The sequence below is a fragment of the Sorex araneus genome, chromosome 5 (genome assembly GCF_027595985.1).
Source record: "Sorex araneus isolate mSorAra2 chromosome 5, mSorAra2.pri, whole genome shotgun sequence".
NCBI lineage: Eukaryota > Metazoa > Chordata > Mammalia > Eulipotyphla > Soricidae > Sorex > Sorex araneus.
In genome coordinates, this window is record NC_073306.1 from 175055416 (window position 1) to 175078320 (window position 22905).

At 36.3% G+C, this 22905-nt stretch overlaps 1 protein-coding gene across 1 annotated transcript in view; it reads left to right on the forward strand.

Moving 5' to 3' along the window:
• Positions 1 to 22905, forward strand: part of GRXCR1 (glutaredoxin and cysteine rich domain containing 1) — a 106209-nt gene that overhangs the window by 21996 nt on the left and 61308 nt on the right. Inside the window, exon 2 of the mRNA XM_004608003.3 lies at positions 4746 to 4988. Coding sequence (XP_004608060.1) covers positions 4746 to 4988 — 243 coding nt within the window. The remainder of the gene's footprint in view (positions 1 to 4745; positions 4989 to 22905) is intronic.

Below are 22905 nucleotides of genomic sequence, written 5' to 3' on the forward strand. Positions count from 1 at the left end.
TTTAAGATTCTTTCCACACTTCTACCAGCGGCTTAACTCTCGGGGATGATGAAGATTGATGTGTTAGTAAAGTCTGAAAATTTACCATATGCATTTACATAAGATTTTACATACTTTTGCTCTTTAAATTACTTCTATATTATGAAGAGAAAACTTAGTCCAAGAATGTTATCTGATGTCTCCAAACTCTGACTTGTACTGAGTGCTAATTTTACTTTCTTAAAAATACTTGATTTAATTACTTTATATACTTAATCTGAAACTTTATAGCACAGGTGTTAGAGGAGAGGTTGCAAATACTTAAACATGAGTCTCAGTTTCCTTCCATGCAAAATATGCACACAGATGCATTAAATTAGACATATCACACATTCATATCTGAAGGGGTCACAAAGGCAATGCTAAAGAAAAGACTGAAGATTTGGGGCGATGGTATAGGACGTGATATCAAAGCCCTATGAAGAGAAAGATTCTGCCAGAATCAAGACACTAGACTCTCTTTTCTGTGCAAAATGACTGTTGTCAGATTTTTCTGCCTTTTCTAGAGAAGTAGGAACACTAGATTTTTTAAATGAACCCACCCTCCACTTGGTTAATGTAAACCATGACTCCTTTTTAAGGTCTCAATGGTGGTGGAACAGAGCACCCACATTTTCATTAATTAAGATGTGTGCAAATCAGCATTGCCAGTGTTGAACTTTTGGGAAAAATCTCTCCCATTTTTATATGAGGGATTTATTAGACTCCTTAACTTATGAATTATTGATTAGACCAATTCAGTAGCTGATTTGGACAAATAGATCATTCTGATGAAAAATTTATATTTATTTGCTTGATCCTGGAGCATTTGTGCAAGCAGAAAACACTCCCTAGAGAAATTCTTTCATGCAAATATTATTCCCATGCATTTTTTTCATGTCACTGAAAATGTACCTGGACTTTCATTTTTAATCACAACTGATATGCATGTCCTACTTTTTGCTCTCACTCTCAATCAAGTGTCTGCTGTTTAAAATTATGGTTCCTTGAGCGTGGATGGCCCATTGCCTGATAATCAGGCAATTCGGATCTGGCCCCCAAATTTCTTCTGACATTCTGTATCGCTCTTTGCCTCTTTGCCTTTAACTAGATGAGGGGGGAAAAACCCTCTACCTCTATGCTCTACTTATATCAAAGGAATTTGAGAGTGCTTTAAATCCTTCCCCACAACCTTTGCTTAGTGAGTCATTGTCATTATATCTGAGAGCATAATTATTAAAGAGACAAATTTCCTTAAATCACAAGAATTATCTCTTGGGGAGAAAATGGGGCCGACAGCAGTCTGTTTGGAAATTAACTCTATGCATGGGAGCAGGGCGTAAACTAACCGAGAGTGACTCCGTCTGCGTGGCTCAGTGGAAGGCTAATGGATGTTAGGATAGGCACCAGGGTTCTAATTTAAACTGAACAGAGTTTACTGAATAGCTCTTTTCTCTATGACATTTGTGGTCTTTGCACATAGGATTCTAGATTTATAAATAGAATTATGGTGAAGTAAAGTTGCTAGATCATGTCTGTCAATGGCATTGGAGATTATTTTGTTTTTATTTTTTGTTTAAGACAAAAGTCATGGCGTTTTGTGGAAACCCGCAGTTACTTGGTGATTAGGGACCTTATTAGAATTAGAGTAGGAAGCCAATATCAGGTTGATTTTTCAAACTCATACCAGATTTTTAGGGAATGAGCCAAATATAAATTAACCAGTGGATTTGCTCCATCCTGGTAATTGAGTATTGTCCTTTATAATTCTGTCTTTGTTATTGGGTCTGGAGAGCGTTTAATGCTTCTTGGCTTGAATTTCAGGACAATTTCAGTGGGTGTGGAGAGGTTCTACTGTTGTTACGAGATGACTAAGTGACTAAAGTACTCAGGTTCAAAGCAATTTTTGCAAGTGCAAGGTACATAGAAGATATACATTTGCTCATTAGTTGTAACTCATTAACTTCATTCACTGAAATTTCTATCCCTTGCCAACACAACTGTATGTGCTGCAGGTTGTTGTCAGGGCAATTCCTAAGACTCATCTTTTCAATCAGAACCAAATGGACTGTCTTTATTAACATCTAGGTCAGTTCTGCCAGAATAAGCCAGCTGTAAATCCCAATGGCTTCAGAGTGTTCTTTCTGACATTCCCGTCCTTCACTGAGTGATTTCCATGGTAACCCTTTAGAAGGGAAAGGAGGGACAGTTAACCACTAAAAGGCTATTTTTAGATTTCTGGCCAGATGCTTTGAGAAATCTGTTGAGAAAAGAAAATGAAGCAAATTTTGAAGAGGATTTCTTTTCAACCAAAACCAACATCATTTAACATTTCCATAACAAATGTGGAAACCTTGAGAAATACTCAACCCAATTTCATCTCTAGGAAATATCCACTTCCAAATCATTTCACCAAATGAGGCAATATGATAATTTTCCATGGCTTAGCATAGTAGATGACCAGATTTTCAACTCTGTTTTCAATCTTATTTTCATGTCAAGGAATTATATGGAAGATGTGACTTACACAATGATTTTCTTTTTTGTTTGTTTTATTTTGGAGGTCACAACCAGTGGTGCCTTGATCTTTCCTGGTTCTTTGCTAAAAAATGACCTCTGGTTTTGCTCAGGGGATCATATATCGTGCCAGGGATCAAACCAGATCTGCCTAAAAAAGAGTGCCTTAATTAATAGATTATCTCTCCAATCCTTGTCACAGAATTTTTACATTTATTTATTTTGAGGGGTCACTACTTGCTCTGTGCTCAGACATACTCCTGGAAGTGCTTGGGAGGAACATTTGTAGTTAAAGAGGTCTAAAAGAGGTCAATAGTATGAGAAATTTTCAAGTTTATTCTAAAATAAAGATTCACTAATTTCAAGCAAAACTAATTGCCAGTACTAGGCACAGAAATATTTTTGTCATCCCTTGCATTAGGCTATATGGCAAATTTTATTAGTATTTTAAAATTCTCTTTTTTCATAGACACACAGAGAAGTGGTACTTTAGAGTATTGTGAACAGAGATAATTCTATGTGGGTTGGTTAATGCCGCAGGAGAATTGTTCACTCTCAATGTTTGTCCACTCATAGCACTAATATACTTAACAGGTATATCAAAGTAAGTGTGGATATCTAAAAATAAAAGAAAGGAAAATAATCATTTTGGTAGAACCAAAGGCAGTTATAGCAACTTTTTTAGCTGGAGAAGCAATGCATAAGTAGTAAAAAAATATAACCAGAAAAGAGTACTACACTTCTTAAATATACAATCTTTATTAAAGTTCCTTGATTCCCACAGGCATGAATGTATACTGGAGCCATGGACTCCAAGACCTGTACTTAATTATTAAATCCAAATATCTTCTTAATAAAAAAAGTAGTATTAATTTTTTTCCTGTCATTAATTTTATCATTTTACACTGATTTATTTTTGTGTTTTAATATAAAATATATAATTATGTGGATACAATGTGTTCTTTTAACAAAATGATACCACTAAACTTGCAGTCTCATACTAGTTCCTTGGCTCTTATAGACATTTATCACAAAGCATATCAAAACATTAATTTGAAAGGCTATTTGAACCACTAGAGCATTATTTGCAATTGCATAAAAAGTAGTATTTAGTTAGTCTACTTCATAATTTTATTATGCATCCATTTTGATCAAAACATATTTCTTGGAGATTTTCAAGCAGTTAAGTTATGTTATACAATTTTCACCTCTTGAAAACTCCTGTATCTTCGTATCCCATGATTGGGTTGTATTGTGTTCTGTCTTCTCCAGGAGAGGTTGATAATGAAAGACTTTTCTGGTTATCTGATATACTAAACAAAAGATTTAAAAATATGAATTCACCTTAGTTTTGAAAATCGTTTGCCTTTCGTTTGAGTGTGCTATTTCTTTGTTATTCCTTCCGAATGTTTTTCACCACTGCCCAGCTGCGTGTTATATCTTTGCACATTTTCTGAGTCACTCAATCTTCTAATTCTTGTACCTGGAAGGCCTGACACTCACTAAACATATTTTTATTCAGTGCTAATTGACCAGAGAATAATCCAATCCTGTCATTTCCAGGAAATCAGTTCAAAATATACAATATTTAATAAATTGGTAAATAGAAGAATTATCAAATGCTTAAATACTAACATCAACTACTCTGTTGCAATGAATGTTATTTGGCAGGTAAAGTATTTAATTGCTACATGCCATAGGAAAAATAACTCAATCATTGATTATTTCCCCACATAATATGTCTGTCTTGTAATATAATTTAAGGTACTCCATTATTTTACATGCCTCTAAGGACATAAAATATACTGTCACATCATATTTTGTCATTTTATGGGTTGCTATCCCTCTTAGTTACAAATATCCCAATGGAAAGGCATATCTTAGAAGGGCACATCTCATTCAACCTTCATTGCATGACTTTAATGTAAAGGGCATATACCAACAACTTTTTTTGGGTGCTGTTTTGATTTGAGGGTCACACATGACAATGTTTAGAGCTTATTTCTGACTCTATGCTCAGAGATTAGTTCTGTCAGTGCTCAGGGGACCATACTTGGTGCTGAAGATTGAAATGGAATCAGCCATCTGCAAGGTCAAGTGCCTTAGTCTCTGTATTATGTACTGATTCCCCCAAACTTAATTGTATTAAAATAATTAAATGATGCAAAAGAAAATGCAAACATATTTATGTTATAACATTTTCTTTCCAGCAACCATCAACTGAGCTAGAATTTGACCGTGTAGTGATATATACCACTTGTCTTCGTGTGGTACGGACAACCTTCGAGAGATGTGAACTGGTTAGAAAGATCTTCCAAAATCATCGAGTAAAATTTGAAGAGAAAAACATAGCATTGAATGGCGACTATGGCAAAGAGCTAGATGAACGCTGCCGACGAGTATCTGAAGCTCCATCCCTCCCTGTTGTGTTCATAGATGGCCATTACCTTGGGGTAAGTATCTGTTATGGAAAAAGAAAATTTCATACACCCCCTCCTCCCAACAAGGGGTGCTGACAGAAATGGAAGACTATGAAAATGCAACATGTAATACCTAACTACCAAAGCACTTTGGGGAGTTCAAACTAAAGCTATGATGCACTTACTTTATACCCAATCATGTGTTCGTAAAACATGGGAGATGAAATCAGCATGAAATTGTTAGAGGAATAGGATATATTTTCAAGATGTTCTATTGGTTTGGCATTTGCATTGTGCTGCTTAGTATGTGTTATAAAAATGACTTTTAGTGTAGGCAAAGAAACATGGAATATTTGTAGATACACCGTATCATCAAAACTCAGTTTCCTTTCTAATAAACCTGTGATGATAATCTTGAAAGAAAATCAATAATATATGAGGCTCGGATTTAGAGTATTATTTTCTGGTTGTTATGAATTTGGTAATGCAGTAGTGTGAGACACCAGTTCAGACTTAGACCATGGGGTGGGGAGGGGGGAAACTCCCTCAGGGGCAATGAAACAGGCCTGTTGCACTTCCCTTTGAATCATAAGGTTAATTTGATTAACTCTTCTATCAATGAGCTTGCCAATCAGCAAGAAACTAATAGAAGACTGTGGAAATGTATTTGGAAAAGAATGAAAGGTTGAGAGAGAGGTACTACCTGGTCCCTTCTCAGCGAGGAAGGGTGGGGTCTTAGGGCTCAATGACTACGTGGATCTATGTTTAGTTTTGAACTTGATTGTAACTTCAGATTTCAGGAAGATCAGAAAAATCTAGAGATGTTCCTCTTTGTGTTGTGGTAATCTGTGTTATCATATTATCTCGAGTCAAAGATGTTAGAAGCACCCTGCCATCTTAAGGAAAAATAAATGCAGAAAAGCTGATTCAATTGATAGGACATTATGTGATATTACCTTTAATCAGACTAGGCACAGATTACATTTTGAAGCAGTGGAATTTTGATTTGAATTATTGAATTACATACATACATACATACATATATATACTACATTTATCTTTATCTTCACTATCAGTTACTTATATTTCTTATCATGTAATCCTCAAACTAGCAATAGAAATTGGCCTTCCATATGACATACTGATTAGGAGGCATACCAGAATCAGTCTTGTTTCATATTCCTATTCTTAATATATTCCATTTGATTCTGGGTAATCTATAAATTGGTGTCTTTGTTTTTGATTTTGTGGAAGGAGATTGATAGTAGAACTCATATATAGGCTCATATGAAGATTTTATGTTAGAAATGTGTGTATATGTTTCATTGAATATTTATACTATTCCTGTTTTACAAGACAGAACTTTAATTCTTTTTCTTTGAGTCACATGCTGGTATCGAGGCAGGGCCAGATTCTAAGGTAAGGGTCTGGCTGGTTACTCAATCTGTTGCTGTTTGGTACATCTTCTCCAAGGAGGGGTTCTCTGATGGCGTGTTTGCTTATTTACTCTTGGCACCAAAAACAGGACCTTGCACCTACTGCTCCAAAAACATATGCTAAGTGATGTCTACATTATGCTGTGTTTTTTCCTGCATGTTCCTCTCTTCTCTCTCTAATACGTAAGGGAAAATACTATAAGGAAAGTATCTGAAACTCATCTACACAGGGAAGAAGTAACTGCTGAAATTTATGGCATTTACCTTTTAACTGAAAACATTTTTTTCTCTGAAAATGTAAATTATTGGGGTATGGGGCTGGAGTGATAGCATAGTGATAGGGCATTTGTCTTGCATGTGGCCGACCTGGATTCATTTCCTCCGTCCCTCTCAAAGAACCCGGCAAGCTACCGAGAGTATCTTGCCTGCACAGCAGAGCCTGGCAAGCTACCTGTGGCATATTGGAGATACCAAAAACGGTAACAACAAGTCTCACAATGGAGATGTTACTGGTGCCCTCTCGAGCAAATCAATGAACAATAGGATGACAGTAATATAGTGATACAGTGATGGTGTTGCCAGCAAGTAAACCTTTACCTGGGGGGAGTGCATGAGCAGCTTGATGATGACTTCAGACTTCCAGATACCCAAATTGCTCTTGAGCCTTTGGTCAGACCCCAACAACCTGGGGCCAAGTTTACCAAGAATTAAATGGCCGAAAGTTAGGTATGTGGGAGACACACCTATTAACCACTTCCAGCTCAACTACATATGCTCATTTATTGACCTTATTTCAGAGACCCATAAATCTCAAAAGAGATCAAAAGATGCAGTTAGGGCCTGTAGCACAGAAGTAGGTGGGAATCCATGATTGAGAGCCCCAGGCTCTCTTGGATGGGGACTGAGCCTCCTCCCCCAGACCTCCCGTTTTCCTGTAGCTTGGCAGTCACACCCACAAACTACCCCGGCACCATGTACTTTCATCAATGGCCAAGACCCAGAGACTATGAACTAAAGCTCCCAGAAGAGAGCTCCGCAGAATGCCTTGACACCACGCCAGGCTGTCTTCACCGGGGCACTTAGGAAGGGGGCAGGTTGAGTTTCCCTCCCTGCCCCAAGCAGAATCCCAGTAGCCGAAAACTTCAAGAACCCAACCACCGCCATGCCCCAGGCCACGCTCCACATGCTCAGGCGAGCCTCACCCAAGAGGGCACGAGCCTCACCCGAAATGGGATGAACCTCACCAGAGAGCAGACCGATAGGAAAACCCAGAGGCTACTCTCCTCACGCTCTGATGAGCCTCACCCAAGACCCAATCTCACCAGTGGCCAAGGCCCAGAGGCTATAAACTAAAGCTTCCGGAAGAGAATGACACATAATATCCTGGACATTATATTCTATCCATAACAAGCAATACAAAACAAATCGTCTAGCATTGCCTTTTTGGTAGGTTTGAGTGCTGGTGAGACTGGTGTCAAAATATCAAATGTAGCCAAAGTAGAGAGAGAGTATGGGGGAAACTGTCTGCTACACAAGCAGGGTAAGGGTTGGAATGGGGGTGGGGGTGGGTTGTGGGGAGAAACTGGGGATTGTGGTGGTGGAAAGTGTGCACTGGTGAAGGGATGAGTGTTTGATGATTGTATGACCGAAGCTCAAACATGAAAGCTTTGTAGCTGTATCTCAGAGTGAATAAAAAAAAATGGGAGAAATAATAATAATAAAATTAACATTCAGAATAGAATAAAAAAATAAGTAATGTGGAATTCATGCCCAACTCAATCCGCTTAATCAATGGCTGAGCAAATAGCAGTACTCTTACATTATTAAAAAAATGTAAATTATTACTCATTTTGGAACCTTCATCTCTGTGAAAATTTCTCATGTGATCTCACCTGGTTCTCACGTGCCTAATTAAACAGTAGCAGCTCCCTCACCTGATAGATTTTCTTGACATCTTTTTCCTACCTGAGACTACTTAGCATGTTGATCTTTCCTGTGCTTTGTTTTAAGACAAAGAAACAAAGAAAGTCGGAGCAGGTTTCTCTCACTTTTTCTCTGTAATCAATTTATTTACACATTTGGTAGCCCAGAAGTGTAAGGATTGCATAAGTTCTGCCTAATTTCTGAAACTTGTAGTTAATGCCCCAACCTGGAGAGAGACAAAAGACATCATGTATAAACATATATATCTATATCTACCTATATAGATATAAACCTGATAAAAAAACAATTATTAAATATCCCAAACACAGTTAAACATTCCAGAACTACTTAAATTCTCTCTACCTTCACCCAAAACCCAGTACAATGGCCATTTATTCTAATCCCAGTGTCAAGACTGGTAGTTTGATTTTTTTTCCCCCTGCAGTATTCATATATCTGAAATGGAAGTATGCCCTCTGCTGGCTTTTGTCAAATTGTGAAACAATTTTTAGGGAAGAAAAGAGACCATTGTTGGTAATTTCTTTAACATCTATCATCTTTACCCAATCACTTGCACCTATTTAATTTAAATTAGCAAGTAAAAATCCAGATTTGTCAATCATCTGTGCAATACAACTTTAGCAGGGCAAATGAAAGACAAAGACAGAGGCCAGAGTATGGGGAAGACAGACAGAATGACATGTGGAGGCAGAATGTTGGAAAAAATGAGATGGGATTGGAAGAGTTTGAGAACACCTTGCAGTTCCCTTATTTACTTCCATTATTACTACTCCACCCAAGATCAATGGTACCAAACTAGATGAGTTATTGCATCATATACATCAGAGGGAAGTAACAGAGTTCAGTGGGCAGAATGGAATAATGCAGAAAAATATGTTATTTTTTCTTGCTAACTTTTTACAAGACAAACTAAAATATAAAGATAAAAATAAGCAAGCAAGGGAAAGAAATAATAAATATGCATAGAGGTCTGGGTCAGACAGGGCCTGGCTATACAATGTTGCTGCTCATGGCTAGTGGTCAATTGGACCACTCTGACAGTGCTTGGGGGTTCCATGGTTATACCATGATGTGCTTGGGGGAGGTATGTGATGATTTTCAGATATCAGTCTTGGGTCCTTTGTGCAAGCAAGACATGCTCCCTTGAGCTATTTCCCTGGTACTACTGTGTTTTAAATCTTATTTGATGGTAGATGTGATGGTAGTATAAAAGTAGATATGAGGTAGGTGGTAGATAAAATGTTTTTTATAATTTTTTTCTTTGAAGGTAGATATAATTTGATCTTCAAGTTTTTCTGTTCAAAATTTGAAGTGTTAGCTCTTTTTACCTTACTTCTTCAGTACAGACCTGAAGAAGTGAGAATTTTAACCATAAGCCAGTCTTTGTGATTTAAATTAAGTGATATTTTCTGTATAATTCCTCCTACCCCCTGACTAAGGATAGCTTTTTACAGCAATTTAACAACAACAAAAAAACTAATATGAGTGATTATTCTAGTATGTTTTTTTTTTTCATCTTCTCTTTTTTTCTGGGAGTTTGGCCACACTTGGAAATTATTGGGGATCACTTTTAGAGATACTTTGGGTCACTTTTGGAGGTGCATAGAGGACAAAGTGTGCCAGAAATCTGTGTGCAAGGCAAGATCTTAAATTCCAGTACTATTTTCTAACCCCTGTTTGGTAGTATTGAATTAAAGTGGGAAAAATCAGAATTATTCCAGATTATTTATTAGTATCATTTTTTTTGGTTTGCTTTTAGGAGGGTATATACCTGGGGATACTCAGGTTCCCAGGGACACTTGGGAGTGCTTGGCTTGTGTGGCCTGCAGTGATACGTGGTTGTGTTACCAAGTTACAGGAACTTAGGGTCCTACACATACTAGGCATGCGTTTTACCACTTTCTTACCTTCCCAGGTAATCAAATTAGTCTCTTAGTCCATACCTTTTTTTTCTTCTTTTGGCGTTTTTTGGTCACACTAGGCGATGCTCAGGGGCTCTGCACTCAGGAGCTACTTCTGGCTTTGCTCCGGAGACCGTATGGGATGCCAGGGATCGAACCTGGGTCAGCTGTGTGCCCTACCTTCTGTACTATTGCTCTGGACCCCCAGTACCATTTCTCCCCGCTCCACTAGATGATCCTATATTGTTTAGCCACTGAGGTCCAATAGCTTAATTTTCCTTGACTGTGATGCCTCTTTCTCGTATTTACCCAGTCACTCATCTTTCAATCTTCACATTTTTAGGAGCTCCTCTTCGAGAGTAAAAGTAGCAAAGCAAAGTGGCAGCAGGTACTTGTAGGGAAGACTATGTTGTTTTTTTTCTTGTTAAGGGTTTTGGTCAAGTTATTTACTCACAGACAAAGATGATAAAATATCAATGCAAGAAAGATAATAAAATATCAATAAAATGGTGTTATGATAATCAAATTAGATGAAGCAAACAAAAGAAAAAAGAAACCCACTCTGCCTATAACACAGTGTCACTTAGTAATCATTTCCTATTGTTAGAGCAAAATCTTCAGTAAAGGCTTGTATTTAAGATATAGATAGAAAAAATAAGGAGAATTAGGACAAGGCTCATTCAGTAAATTAGGAGAGAAGAAAAGAAATTGAGTATCATCTGAGCACACCTGGAGACACAAATGTCCAAATGTCCAATCAATCTATATGGGGAGGATCCTGCACAGTACCCAGGTTTTGGCATGTAGTGTTTTTATTTTTAGGAATAAATATAATTTGGTGTAAAGTGTCATATGAACAGATTAATAGACTATAGATATATTTATCTCCATTCATAACACTTTTCCATGAATTTCAAACAGTAATCAAATCTGCAATAATTGTTAATTTAATTCCAGGTAAGTTATTAATATTTTAGTTAATTATGCTATTTATATCACTTGTTATAGTTATACTATTTATTATACTATTATATTCTTACTATTATATTTATTATACGAATTGTTTATTATACTATCATATTTGGGCATGGAGCGATAGCACAGCAGGTAGGGCGTTTGCCTTGCATGTGGCCAACGGGTTGGATTCCTCCGCCCCTCTTGGAGATCCCGGCAAGCTAAGCTATGGAGAATATCCCGCCCACACAGCAGAGCCTGGCAAGATACCCATGGCTTATCCGATATGCCAAAAACAGTAACAGCAAGTCTCACAATGGAGACGTTACTGGTGCCTGCTCGAGCAAATCAATGGACAATGGGATCACAGTGCTTCAGTGCTACAATTATATTTACACTATTTATTTTATTTACATTATTTATTATACTATTTGTTATATTTATGCTATTTATTATACTATCTTTTAATATACTAATTATGCTATTACATTAATTATACTATTCCCAACATACTAATCATTGTCACTGTCATTGTCGTCCCGTTGTTCATCAGTTTGTTTGAGCGAGCACCAGTAATGTCTCCATCGTGAGACTTGTTATTGTTTTTGGCATATCAAATATGTCACGGGTAGCTTGCCAGTCTCTGCAGTGCAGGCGGGATACTCTCCGTAGCTTGCCGGGCTTTCCGAGAGGGATGAAGGAACTAAACCTGGGTTGGCCACAAGCAAGGCAAACGCCCTACCCATTGTGCTATTTTATAAGCCCTATTTTATAAGCCTGTAAGCCTAACAAATTATTTAAAATATAGCTATTTACTCTTAAATCAACTTGTATATAAGACTCTGATGATTATACACTCTGATGATTTTCCCTTAAAATATGACTTTCAATTTCCTACTCTTTTTTTTAATCACTGTCACCATCACTGTCATCCCGTTGCTTATCTATTTGTTCGAGCGGGCACCAGTAATGTCTCCATCTTGAGTCTTGTTGTTACTGTTTTTGGCATATTGAATACACCATGAGTAGCTTGCCAGGCTCTGCCATGCGGGCGAGATACTCTCGGTAGCTTGCCAGGCTCTCCGAGAGGGGCGGAGGAATCGAACTCAGGTCTCCTGCTTGCAAGGCAAACGTCCTACCTCTGTGCTATCACTCCATAGTAAATAAAATCTTACTCATGAATCTTAGAAATAATTTTATCATATTAAAATACAAACTGACTTCTAATATGCTCTATGAACTAAGCTAATAGATTTAACATCTGTACCTAAATAAGAAGCAGAGAGAGCAAACAGGGCTCATATATTATATTCTTCAGTCCTCTTCTAATATATCAGGATCAAATAGGGAGGCTGGAGGAACACCAGTAGGATGTGATTGCAGCAATCTTAATTATCTGATTTTAAAAGAAAAATGTGATGATAGACATATTGTAAGTAGTCCTAGAGAGCATCCTGTCTAATGTTCGTCTGGTGAATGGATCTATTCACCATATTCTTGTTGAAAATTATATTTGAATATGCTCTGTGACAGCCACATCACTTCTGTTTAAACCAACCATTTGATTGAGGTAGCACTGTAGCACTGTTGTCCCATTGTTCATCGATTTGCTCCAGCGGGCACCGGTAATGTCTCTATTGTAAGACTTGTTGTTACTGTTTTTAGAATATTGAATATGCCCCAGGTAACTTTCCAGGCTCTGCTGTGCGGGCGGGATACTCTCAGTAGCTTGCTGGGCTCTCCGAAAGCAATGGAGGAATCAAACCCCGGTCGGTCGCATGCAAGGCAAATGCCCTACCCACTGTGCTATTGCTCCAGCCCTTTATTGAGGTATTCCTTTCACATTAGAAAATTATTTTTTATATTGGAAAAAAATCCACCTCTAACTTTATTCACACAATTGTTCTTCTATAGCAATTCAAATCTGCATCTCCTTAGTTTTAACTAGAACTTCATGTATAGTTTTCTCATGGTTTCCTTAAGTTCTACCTTACCTTATGGTTAGTTGAACTTTCACATCCCATTCTCTCAAGGCCACAATTAATCTTTAAGTGTCACTATCACTGTCACTGTCATCCTGTTGTTCATCGATTTGTTCAAGTAGGCACCAGTAATGTCTCTCATTGTGAGACTTATTTGTTACTGTTTTTGGCATAACCAATTACCATGGGTAGCTTGCCAGGCTCTGCCGTGCGAGCACGATACTCTCGGTAGCTTGCCGGGCTCTCTGAGAAGGATGGAGGAATTGAACACGGGTCAGCCGAGTAAAAGGCGAACACCCCACCGATGTGCTATCACTCCAGTCCAATCTTTAAGTGTGGCAAGCAAAATTAGAGTCAATATTATAAATTATTTGCATGGCAGATTCCTTTATTAACGGGACTTAGTTTTTTTTAAAACATTTATATCTCATGATGAATCATACGGTATTTCTGGATTTGGGTTACTTTAAGCATCTGTATCTTCTGATAAATTGTAATGTGTTTCTGGACTGTTAAAACACTCATGTGACTTTCTTATGAACTTATACCATGTCAAGACTAACTGTATACTTTTAGTTGTATGATCCATTTTACTAGATCTAAAAATTGTTTCCCCATGAAAGTGTGGTTAATGAACAATCATTAAAACCACAAGAAGCTAAAACTTTCTGAGACATAACTCATGATTTTTGGTTACTGTCCTTCTCAGAAGCTTCAAGCAGCTCAGAGTGGTACTACATTTTCTCCTTAGACCAAGAAGAAAATAACTTATCAAATGTCTCCCATTCCACCTCCAGACAAATGTGGCCTTGGTACCAAACCAGAGTCAAAATTCAGATTGCATGATGTAACCTAAGTTTTGCTCTATTAATAGTATCCCCAAATTTAGTGGTTTAGAACACCAATTATTTTATGGATTACAGTGTTGGCTGCCTTCATTGCAGTTTATTACTTGCTAGTAATCTAGCTAGAGCTTAGTGATTTACATATATAAAAACGTTTTTTTCTTCTCTAGAACACTAGCTGGAAACATATTAAATGCTTGTCAAAGTGGGTCCTTGTAACGAAAGAGGGTACACCTCAATGTTCACACATATTTAAAGCCTCTCCTCAGGTCTTGTTTTTGCCCTATGATTAGAGGTCACATAGTCAGGGCTAGATTTAAGATGATGAGAATAGAATAGGCCTACATACGTGAGGGTTACTATCATGTACAGTGTACAGTGTATATATGACACTGTGTAATAGAATCACGTACCAAATGCAGAATTTTGACATATAATCCTGGCTCTGCCTGAGGATGCTCATTGACATGATTGACATAGGATTAAAGATTTTTTTCCCTAAATGGTCAGTTATTATGCTATTATGCTAACATCCCAGGTGTCAATAATAGTTGTTTTACCAGGTGTCAATAATAGTTGTTTTATGGAAAGTTTGTTATCTAAACTATGTGGAAACTAAATCAAAGCATCAGTCCTCTTCATATGTCCAATCTTATAACCATCCTTTAGTTATCTTGTAGCATCACTGGTAACATTGTGTATAGTGCTTAGTCTACTAAGCAAATCTACACTTCCAACTTCATTTTATGCATGAATATTCCTTCTTACAAAGAAATGTGGAATTACAGTGATTATAAATTCTTCATTTTATATTTTGATGCTTCAAGAATTCAATGAAATTAAAACTTATATAATAGTAAGTACTTGAGAACTGGTTATATATAATTCAAAAGTCTTTCAAAAAATGGTCATTAAAGAAAGAGGACTATTGAGACATGCAAATATTTAATATTGGCAGGAGACCATTTCATCTTTAAGGTATTTCCTAATATATACCCTAGCTTTATCATTTTATAAACTTAAATCTATTGCCCAATTTGCCTAAAACTTTGCCACTTCTAGTTTTGCCTGTTTTAACTCTCTCAAAAGTGTTCAGTAGGTCCATGGTTTGAAGATTTACATAATATTTCAAAATCTGAGCTTAAATTTAGTGATTCGAACTTATGGACTATAAGTTTTTTTATGTCCTCTTTAAGTCACAAATAAACCCACTTAACTTGTGGGTTTATTTGTGACTTAAAGAGGACATAAAATATGTCACCTAACAAATAGAAAATTCTGAAGTCAATTTACCTATATCTCAATTTAGATATAAATTTCTAACTATTCTCAATCTGGTTATGTATTTGTGCATAATCGGAGGTTTGCTTTTTTTAAAAATTTTGAATTAAAGATTTAAGATCTTTTCATTTGGTCATACAAAATGTTTAAAATAAATTAGTCTACCATCCTGTGAGCGGGAAAAAGCCAAAATAAGTTTTAAAAGGTAACAATATCCAAAGATACTTTATTCAGTATTCTAGTAAGGAAAGGTTTTTCAAATACTGAACTATACTTTAATTTTATCAGCAGAGATTTAGTCTCTTTCTAACCACTAGAGGGCTCTCACAATACAAGAAATAATATTAAACATAAGTGAAAGAAAATCATGTTATTTTCTTTATAGATGAACATAAGAAAATGTGAATTATAGATAAACTTTTAAATCCAGAATTCCCCTTAAGATAATAAAAAATTTTTAACATCTTAAAATTACTCTTAGGGTAACAAAAAATTGACTTTAAAATAAAAGTCATAATAATGTTGATACTATTTAGGCTCTAATCCTAAACTATTTAGGCTTTAATCCTGGAATTAAAAAATTCCAAAAATTTATGAAATTTTTAAAATATCATTTATGTTTTAACTGAAAAGATATGAATGGAAAGTAAATATTGAAAAATTCTTGTTTGGTTTTTATGACATTTTCTTTAAACATCTAGTTTGTTATCATGATATTATATATGATTACCAAATGTCTCACACAGGGATTAAACAAAGTAAATCAGTACTGTGCCAAGAGACAGACTTCCTTGTTTACAGGTAGAATGATGATACATTTTGTTGTGGTTTGATTTTATTTTAATCACTCTGGGACTCCCACGTTAGTTGAGCTCAGCCCAAGATGCCTCTCTCTCCGAAAACAAAAATTAAGCTAAAGAACCTAACCATATGTTTGGTCCTGCTGGTGTTTATTCTCTGGATTAGACAAAAAGAATGAACAGAATGAATAAAATGAAGCAAACCACCTGTCCAACAATAAGTCCTGAAGAGTAGATTTGCGGAGTCGTAGCTTTACTCTTCCTAACCTGAATCAGTTTGCAGAAATTAACAAAACTGAGTAGGGGGCGGGGGGTGTGTGTTTTTCCCTTTGTGCTGCTCTCTGATTTTTGAAATCTTGAGAAGCCACAGTGAAGGCTGAATCAGAATTAGTCATCTTGTAGTTATTCTCCGTGGTATCTTAGTGCTGTATTTGACTATTCCTGAGGGGGTCATTCAAACAAGAGTGATTCTAAGCTCTTCCTGGAGTAAATATGCTATATACACTCCCGCTCATACACTTTATTGCATTCCATGTTCCTTGACAATATTTTAGGGTTGTTTTTTTTTTTTTAGGCCACACACAAAAAACGGCATGGGGGCCACTCTCCTGGCTCTGCGTTCAGGGGTCACATCCGGTGGGCACGGGGAAATCAAATAGATTGTCTGGTCTGGAACCCTGGTAGGCTACGTGCATGGCAAGCAACCAGTCTGCTGTCCCATGAATCCGGTACTCCTTGATTATTTAAACCAAAGAAAAATTAATTGAAGGTTTTGTTCAGCAAAGGACAATTATCTAAAATTCCCCTTCTGCCCAGTTTTATTTGGATTTCTAGCACTAGGGCTAGAGTGTTAAATACAGGGCTTACATGATGATTTACAGTCAGGTAGGTGTGGGAGGGGCATTTAGGATATCTTACAGCCTTCTGTCTTTCTTATAAAAGGGGTCACTGAAAAGCTCAGGGCAAAGAGTCCTTGAAGAGTCCTTGAACAAGTCATGGGACTCCTCATCCTATAAAGCGCTGGGCAATATTCTAGGCATTCAATGATTTTAAACATGTAATTCCTGTCATCCAGGCTCAAAGTTTATGGTAAGTGTGCATATTCTCCTCCGACCCTTAAATTTTGAGTCTCTATGACAGTGATTATGTGTTTAAAGTCACTGAATGCCACTGTGACAAGTTTTAATTACTGTTATGTTGAAATTTATGCAGATGATGGGCTTTTAATCAAGATGTTGAGGGAAATTTGTCTGTTGATACAGAAAGTGTTTTGTTGAATTATTGCCACCTTCTTGCGGCTCATGTGTTTTATTGCAGAATGCTACCTCTGAAAAGTTACAGCTAAAAACACGTTGCAGATTTTATTGGGGCTTCATAACTTCAAAACTTTATTCCCAGATACAGACCAAAGATCTTCAGCTACGTAAGGTTAGTGCTTCCAGGAGCAGAAAAAGATACCCGTGTGGGCAAGAAAGGGAAAAACTAGTCTCATTTAGCTCCTCTTTTGCAAAGCGTTTCAGACGGTGGTGGAGTTTTGATTGGTGGGAAGTTGCCTGGTGATGACCAATTACCTTTTACGCCTTCACAGTCTTTGTTTTGCCAGTTGTTTCATTTCCTTGTTGGAAGTCCCTGGCATCCTGAACGTGCTGAATATGCCCGTTGGCCATGCCTCAGACAGACCTTCAGCAGCCTCCTGGCTCTTGGGTTTTTTTTTTTTTTTCTGTTTGTTTTATCACCTGAATTGGGGATGACTGTCTGTTTACTTTTTCTCTTTTAGTATGCTTTATCATTTCTAAGAAGAGAGCCAGCATTTGATCTCTGCTTGGCAAAATGAGTTAAAAACGAATTGCCTAGGCAGTGGAGGGAATGAGCCCCAAATTATATGTCTCACCTCTCTCTAGCATAAAAATGTGTAGAAAGAATTTAATGCGATACCTAACGTGTGAACACTTCTGATTCTTTTTAATGAGGTGTCATTCAGTTCAGTTCTGAGAGCGATCTAGAGGATGTAATACAGGATAAAAGAACTCCAGAGACTCGTGATCAGTTTTCTCAAGTGAATTGCCAATCAGCATAGATATTGCTAAAGCATTAGTAACTAAATAAAAGAGTGTGGTACTTCACTGACATACAATTTAACTCCGTGCTGATTGCAAATAGTTTTCTTCCTACTTGCCATTTTATTGAAAACACAAAATAAAAAATCCTGAAAGGCACCAGAGACTACTGAGGACATGAAGTGTTTCCCTATTTGTCGCATTAGGATTCATATAGATGGCAGTTATTTTTAGAGTGTCTTGTGTTCTGGAGATTAATTTGAGCTTCAATAATCTTTCACCCCTGTAAATCAAGAGAATTTCAACATGTGGTTACAGGGTGTGAAAAGATGGCCTGGCTCTCATTTGGGGAATGTTTTTCTGTGAATCCTGGCTTCACTTTGTCAACTGTGTCTTGTTGACAAAACATATGGTTAGGTTCTTTAGCTTAATTTTTGTTTTCGGAGAGAGAGGCATCTTGGGCTGAGCTCAACCAATGTGGGAGTCCCAGAGTGATTGAAATAAAATCAAACCACAACAAAATGTATCATCATTCTACCTGTAAACAAGGAAGTCTGTCTCTTGGCACAGTACTGATTTACTTTGTTTAATCGCTGTGTGAGACATTTGGTAATCATATATAATATCATGATAAATTCATGATAACAAACTAGATGTTTGAAGAAAAAGGTTATAAAAACAAAAAATATTTTAAATGTTTATTTCCATTCATTTATTTTCTTGAAAAAAACGAAAAAATATTACAAGTTAAAATGGGAAAGTAATCAATTCTATTCTTTTAGTGTCAGAGCACTGAGGTAAATAGATATTGACTGTCTATTATTTCTCAAATTAGTATAAAAAAATTTCTCCTGAAGTCTATATTCCCATCTTTGTTTAGCGCAAATCTCAGATTATTTACACTAATTAAAAATTCTCTTAAAAGTTATTATATTTTATGTTGTTACAATAATGTTAACACTTATGGTTGATGTACAAAACCACCCCCACCAATGAGTCCATGACTCTTCACTAGTATCTCTATGTCACCTTTAGTGTAACCTTCTCTCCTTCACCTCCACACTATTCTTTCAAGATTACATTCCCCCAAGCTTTCAAAGCAGGTTTTAAGATGTATTACAACGTGTGGTGTAGTATATTATAAGAAAAGTGAAATTGATAATACAATCCAATATTTGCTTACTAGTGAATGCTAACACTAGTAATTGTTGAGTCCTCACCATATACAAAATCTTATTTTTGGAGTGTCCATTCTTAATTTATAAAAACATTTTAAATTGAAATACAATTGGCTATAAATAATGTTTATGTTTTTTGACAAATTTGTACCTTTATAAACATTGACCCTGCTCTTCTGAGCCCAAAATATTAATGTACCTCTATCACACCCCATTGTAGTACCCCTGTGTTATTTGCTCCCCTTTGGGAAATATGCTTCTATGAATTCAGGGGTTTGATTAATTTGCTTTATTTAATTTGATGGCTTTTGCTTTGTTATGTTTCTTTATATTTCATGTCTGACTGAAATAATCTGGCTTTCTCTTTATAGTTTTTTAATCACGTCACTTCAGTATAATTTTTATTTTGTAGAATAAGACTTCGTACAAATATCTGAATTTCTCCTCATCATTGATGATTATGATGCTTTTGATGTAATCACTTAATAAATAAATTGGAACATATTATGTCACTTTTGAAAGATTTAGAATCAATAGAGCCTGTGATGTTAGCATGCCAGAACCTTGCATTAGACTAAGAATATGAGTACACAGGGGATAATTGTGTATGGATTACACGTCATCCCTCCTGTATAAGTTGTCTTACACTACAACTAGAAAATGATCAAAAAAAAAAACCTGGGGTTATCAGAATCAACTTCTTATTGATGACAAAATTTCAATTATTTATAATCAGTCTTTCCATATTTGACTGAGTAAACTTTTTTTCCTGACTAATTGTTTCCAATTTTTCTCTTTTCTTTTCTTTTTATTGACTACTGTGAGCTACTATTACAAAAGTTTCATGTTTGAGTTTCAGTCATACAATGATCAAACACCTGTCCCTCCACCAGTGCACATTTTCCACCACCAATGTCCCCAGTACTCCTCATCTCCCTGTCCTACCCCTCTCCCTGCCGCTATGGCAGGCAGTTTTTCTCTTACTCTATACTGAATAATCTTCAACCTTCTTATTAAGTAGTCTGTGTCTGTACAAATATCTTTAAAAGGGAATTTTGTAGGGTTGATTTTTAGCTATTATTTTAATCATGAAACTATAGTAAACTATAGTAAAAACCATAACATCACAAGCTCTGTCCACAAGGAACTCAATGTGAGGGCAGATAACAGAATAAGTCCTTAACAGTATTGTAGTACAGGAAAATAAGTGTGTATGTCAGTGTACTCTTTCCTCTACAAAATAAAAATATCTACTTTAGATACCAGTGAAGGATTCCTGAAGATAAAATGTTTAAGTGAATATTCAGGTTGACTAAATGTTCACAAAATGGGTGTAGGTAACAGGAACAAAAATATAATATGCCCACTCAAAAAAATTATTTCAGAGAAGTTTAGTATGATTTGATATACCAAAAATGTTCAGTTATTCAATTCTTTGGGACATATGACCTAGAACTTTGTGAAGATAACCATTTCGAATTCTTACCAATCTCAGCCAAGTGCTACTTCTGACCAAGTAGCATCTGCTTTAGTTGACCACTCAATTAACTTCATTTCACTGCCCAATGGGTGGGGCTGAAGAATGCAATTAACATTTCACTTGAATATTGGGCATTTTGTGTTTCTTTGTGGCTACTCTAAGGAGTTAACTTGGCTTGCTTGCTTTCTTCCCCCACACCTCTCTTTCTTTCTCCTTTTTCTCTCTCTCCTCGCCTCCCATTCCTCCCTCTCTCCCATCCCTGTCATCCCTGTATGACAGAGTTCTTGGAATTTTCCTTCTTGTCTGCCCTTACATTTGCTCTATTTCCATTAATTGTCTGATACATGAATGTTGCCTGTTCTAATATCATTAAATCAAAAATTCCCAAGTTCCCAATTCCCTTTCATTTCCATGGGAAGTTGAGTAGTGGAAGTATAAAGGCGTTAGTCACAAAAGTTTTTCTTAATCTTACCAGAAACCCATATTACTGTTTCCTAAGAAAATTTTAGAATATAACTATAAGATGGCATTAAAATAGAATACAATTTCCCTTTTACCACTTCATTTCTTTAAAAATGTCAACATACTAGAATTTAGCCAATATATTGAAAATTGCAAGTGCTGCTGTAATTAACGATGGGATTTCCTTCATGGCTCCTTTCCATCTATTCTTCCGACAAAAGTGTGTTTCATCTTTCACAGGAAAAACAAACATACAATTAAAGGAGTAGCAAAATGTGCTCTAGAAGTGAGCAATTTGTTTTTATATCATTCTGAATCACTCTTCTTTCTTTATTATTGTATTCTTTCTTTTTTCTCCTGGACTCTGGAGAGTTAATTCCTGATAGATCCCTAGCTTGAGCTGGAACAGTGGAAAAGCACAGTGAGGGTATGTATGGCTTTTAACTGGGGTCTATTTATCAGTTTTGGAATATTATGGTCCAATTTTTAAGGACTTAACTTTAACAAAGAAACATGTTTAAACTTCTGGCAGGCATCAGTGTTTTTACTGATGCTATGTATGTTCTGAAGAGTAGTACAGATATGACTTCTGTCTATAACTTTCGTCAATAATTAAGTGGAAGAAAATTAGCTAGAGTCTTACAGTGAGCATAAATCATTCTTTGGTAATATTTACCCTAAGAAGACTTGGGAAGACCTTTCTACCTGTGAAAGTGATATGAAATATTTCACTGGAATGTAGTAAGAATATTTCATTGAAAGATTCAAGGTTTTAAGGAGGAACTGACACAAGATAAATCTTGAATAATTATTCTCTCTTGATTAGAAACTGTCAATTGGGAGAAGGGTAGAGTAGAAGGCTTAGGATAGAAGTCATATCAAGAGAAGACAGGAAAAATAAAATACAAGCAAAGAGACAAGAGACAAGGACCACAGAAGATACAAGTTAAACATTGTTAATCGTTGGTACCTATTATTTAAGAATATCTGAGGACTTAACAAGAATAAATAAAGAGCAAATAGTCTAATTAATGCAGTGATAGTACAGCGGGCAGGGCATTTGCCTTACATGCGGCCAACCCGGGTTCGATTCCTCCCTTTTCGGAGAGACTGGCAAGCTACCGAGAGTATCTTGCTTGCATGGCAGAGCCTGGCAAACTACCCGTGGCATATTTGCTATGTCAAAAACAGTAAAAAGTCTCACAATGGAGACGTTACAGGTGCCCGCTCTAGCAAATCGATGAGCAACGAGATGACAGTGATAGTGATACAGTCTAATTAATATTTACTACAGAGTACTGGATAATTAGGAAATCACCAAAATTCTTTTGTGGATTGTTCGAATTTCACAAAATTAATGAATACCTAAAACCATGTGTTGCTCTGATCCAACTGCAAATGCAGTGGAAGCAATAAAGTGTCCAAGTTCAATGTCTCACAGAGGCAATGATGTTATTCTACTTGTTCCATGTATTTTATTAAGTGTATATTCTCTCTGTCTATCAATGTAAAATACTTCAAATAATGCCAAACCTTTAAATTTCATTATGCCACTTTATCACAGGCAGTATTTAATCAATACAAAGTAATTTATTTTCAGATTATTATATACTTTAGAAAATGGCAGAAA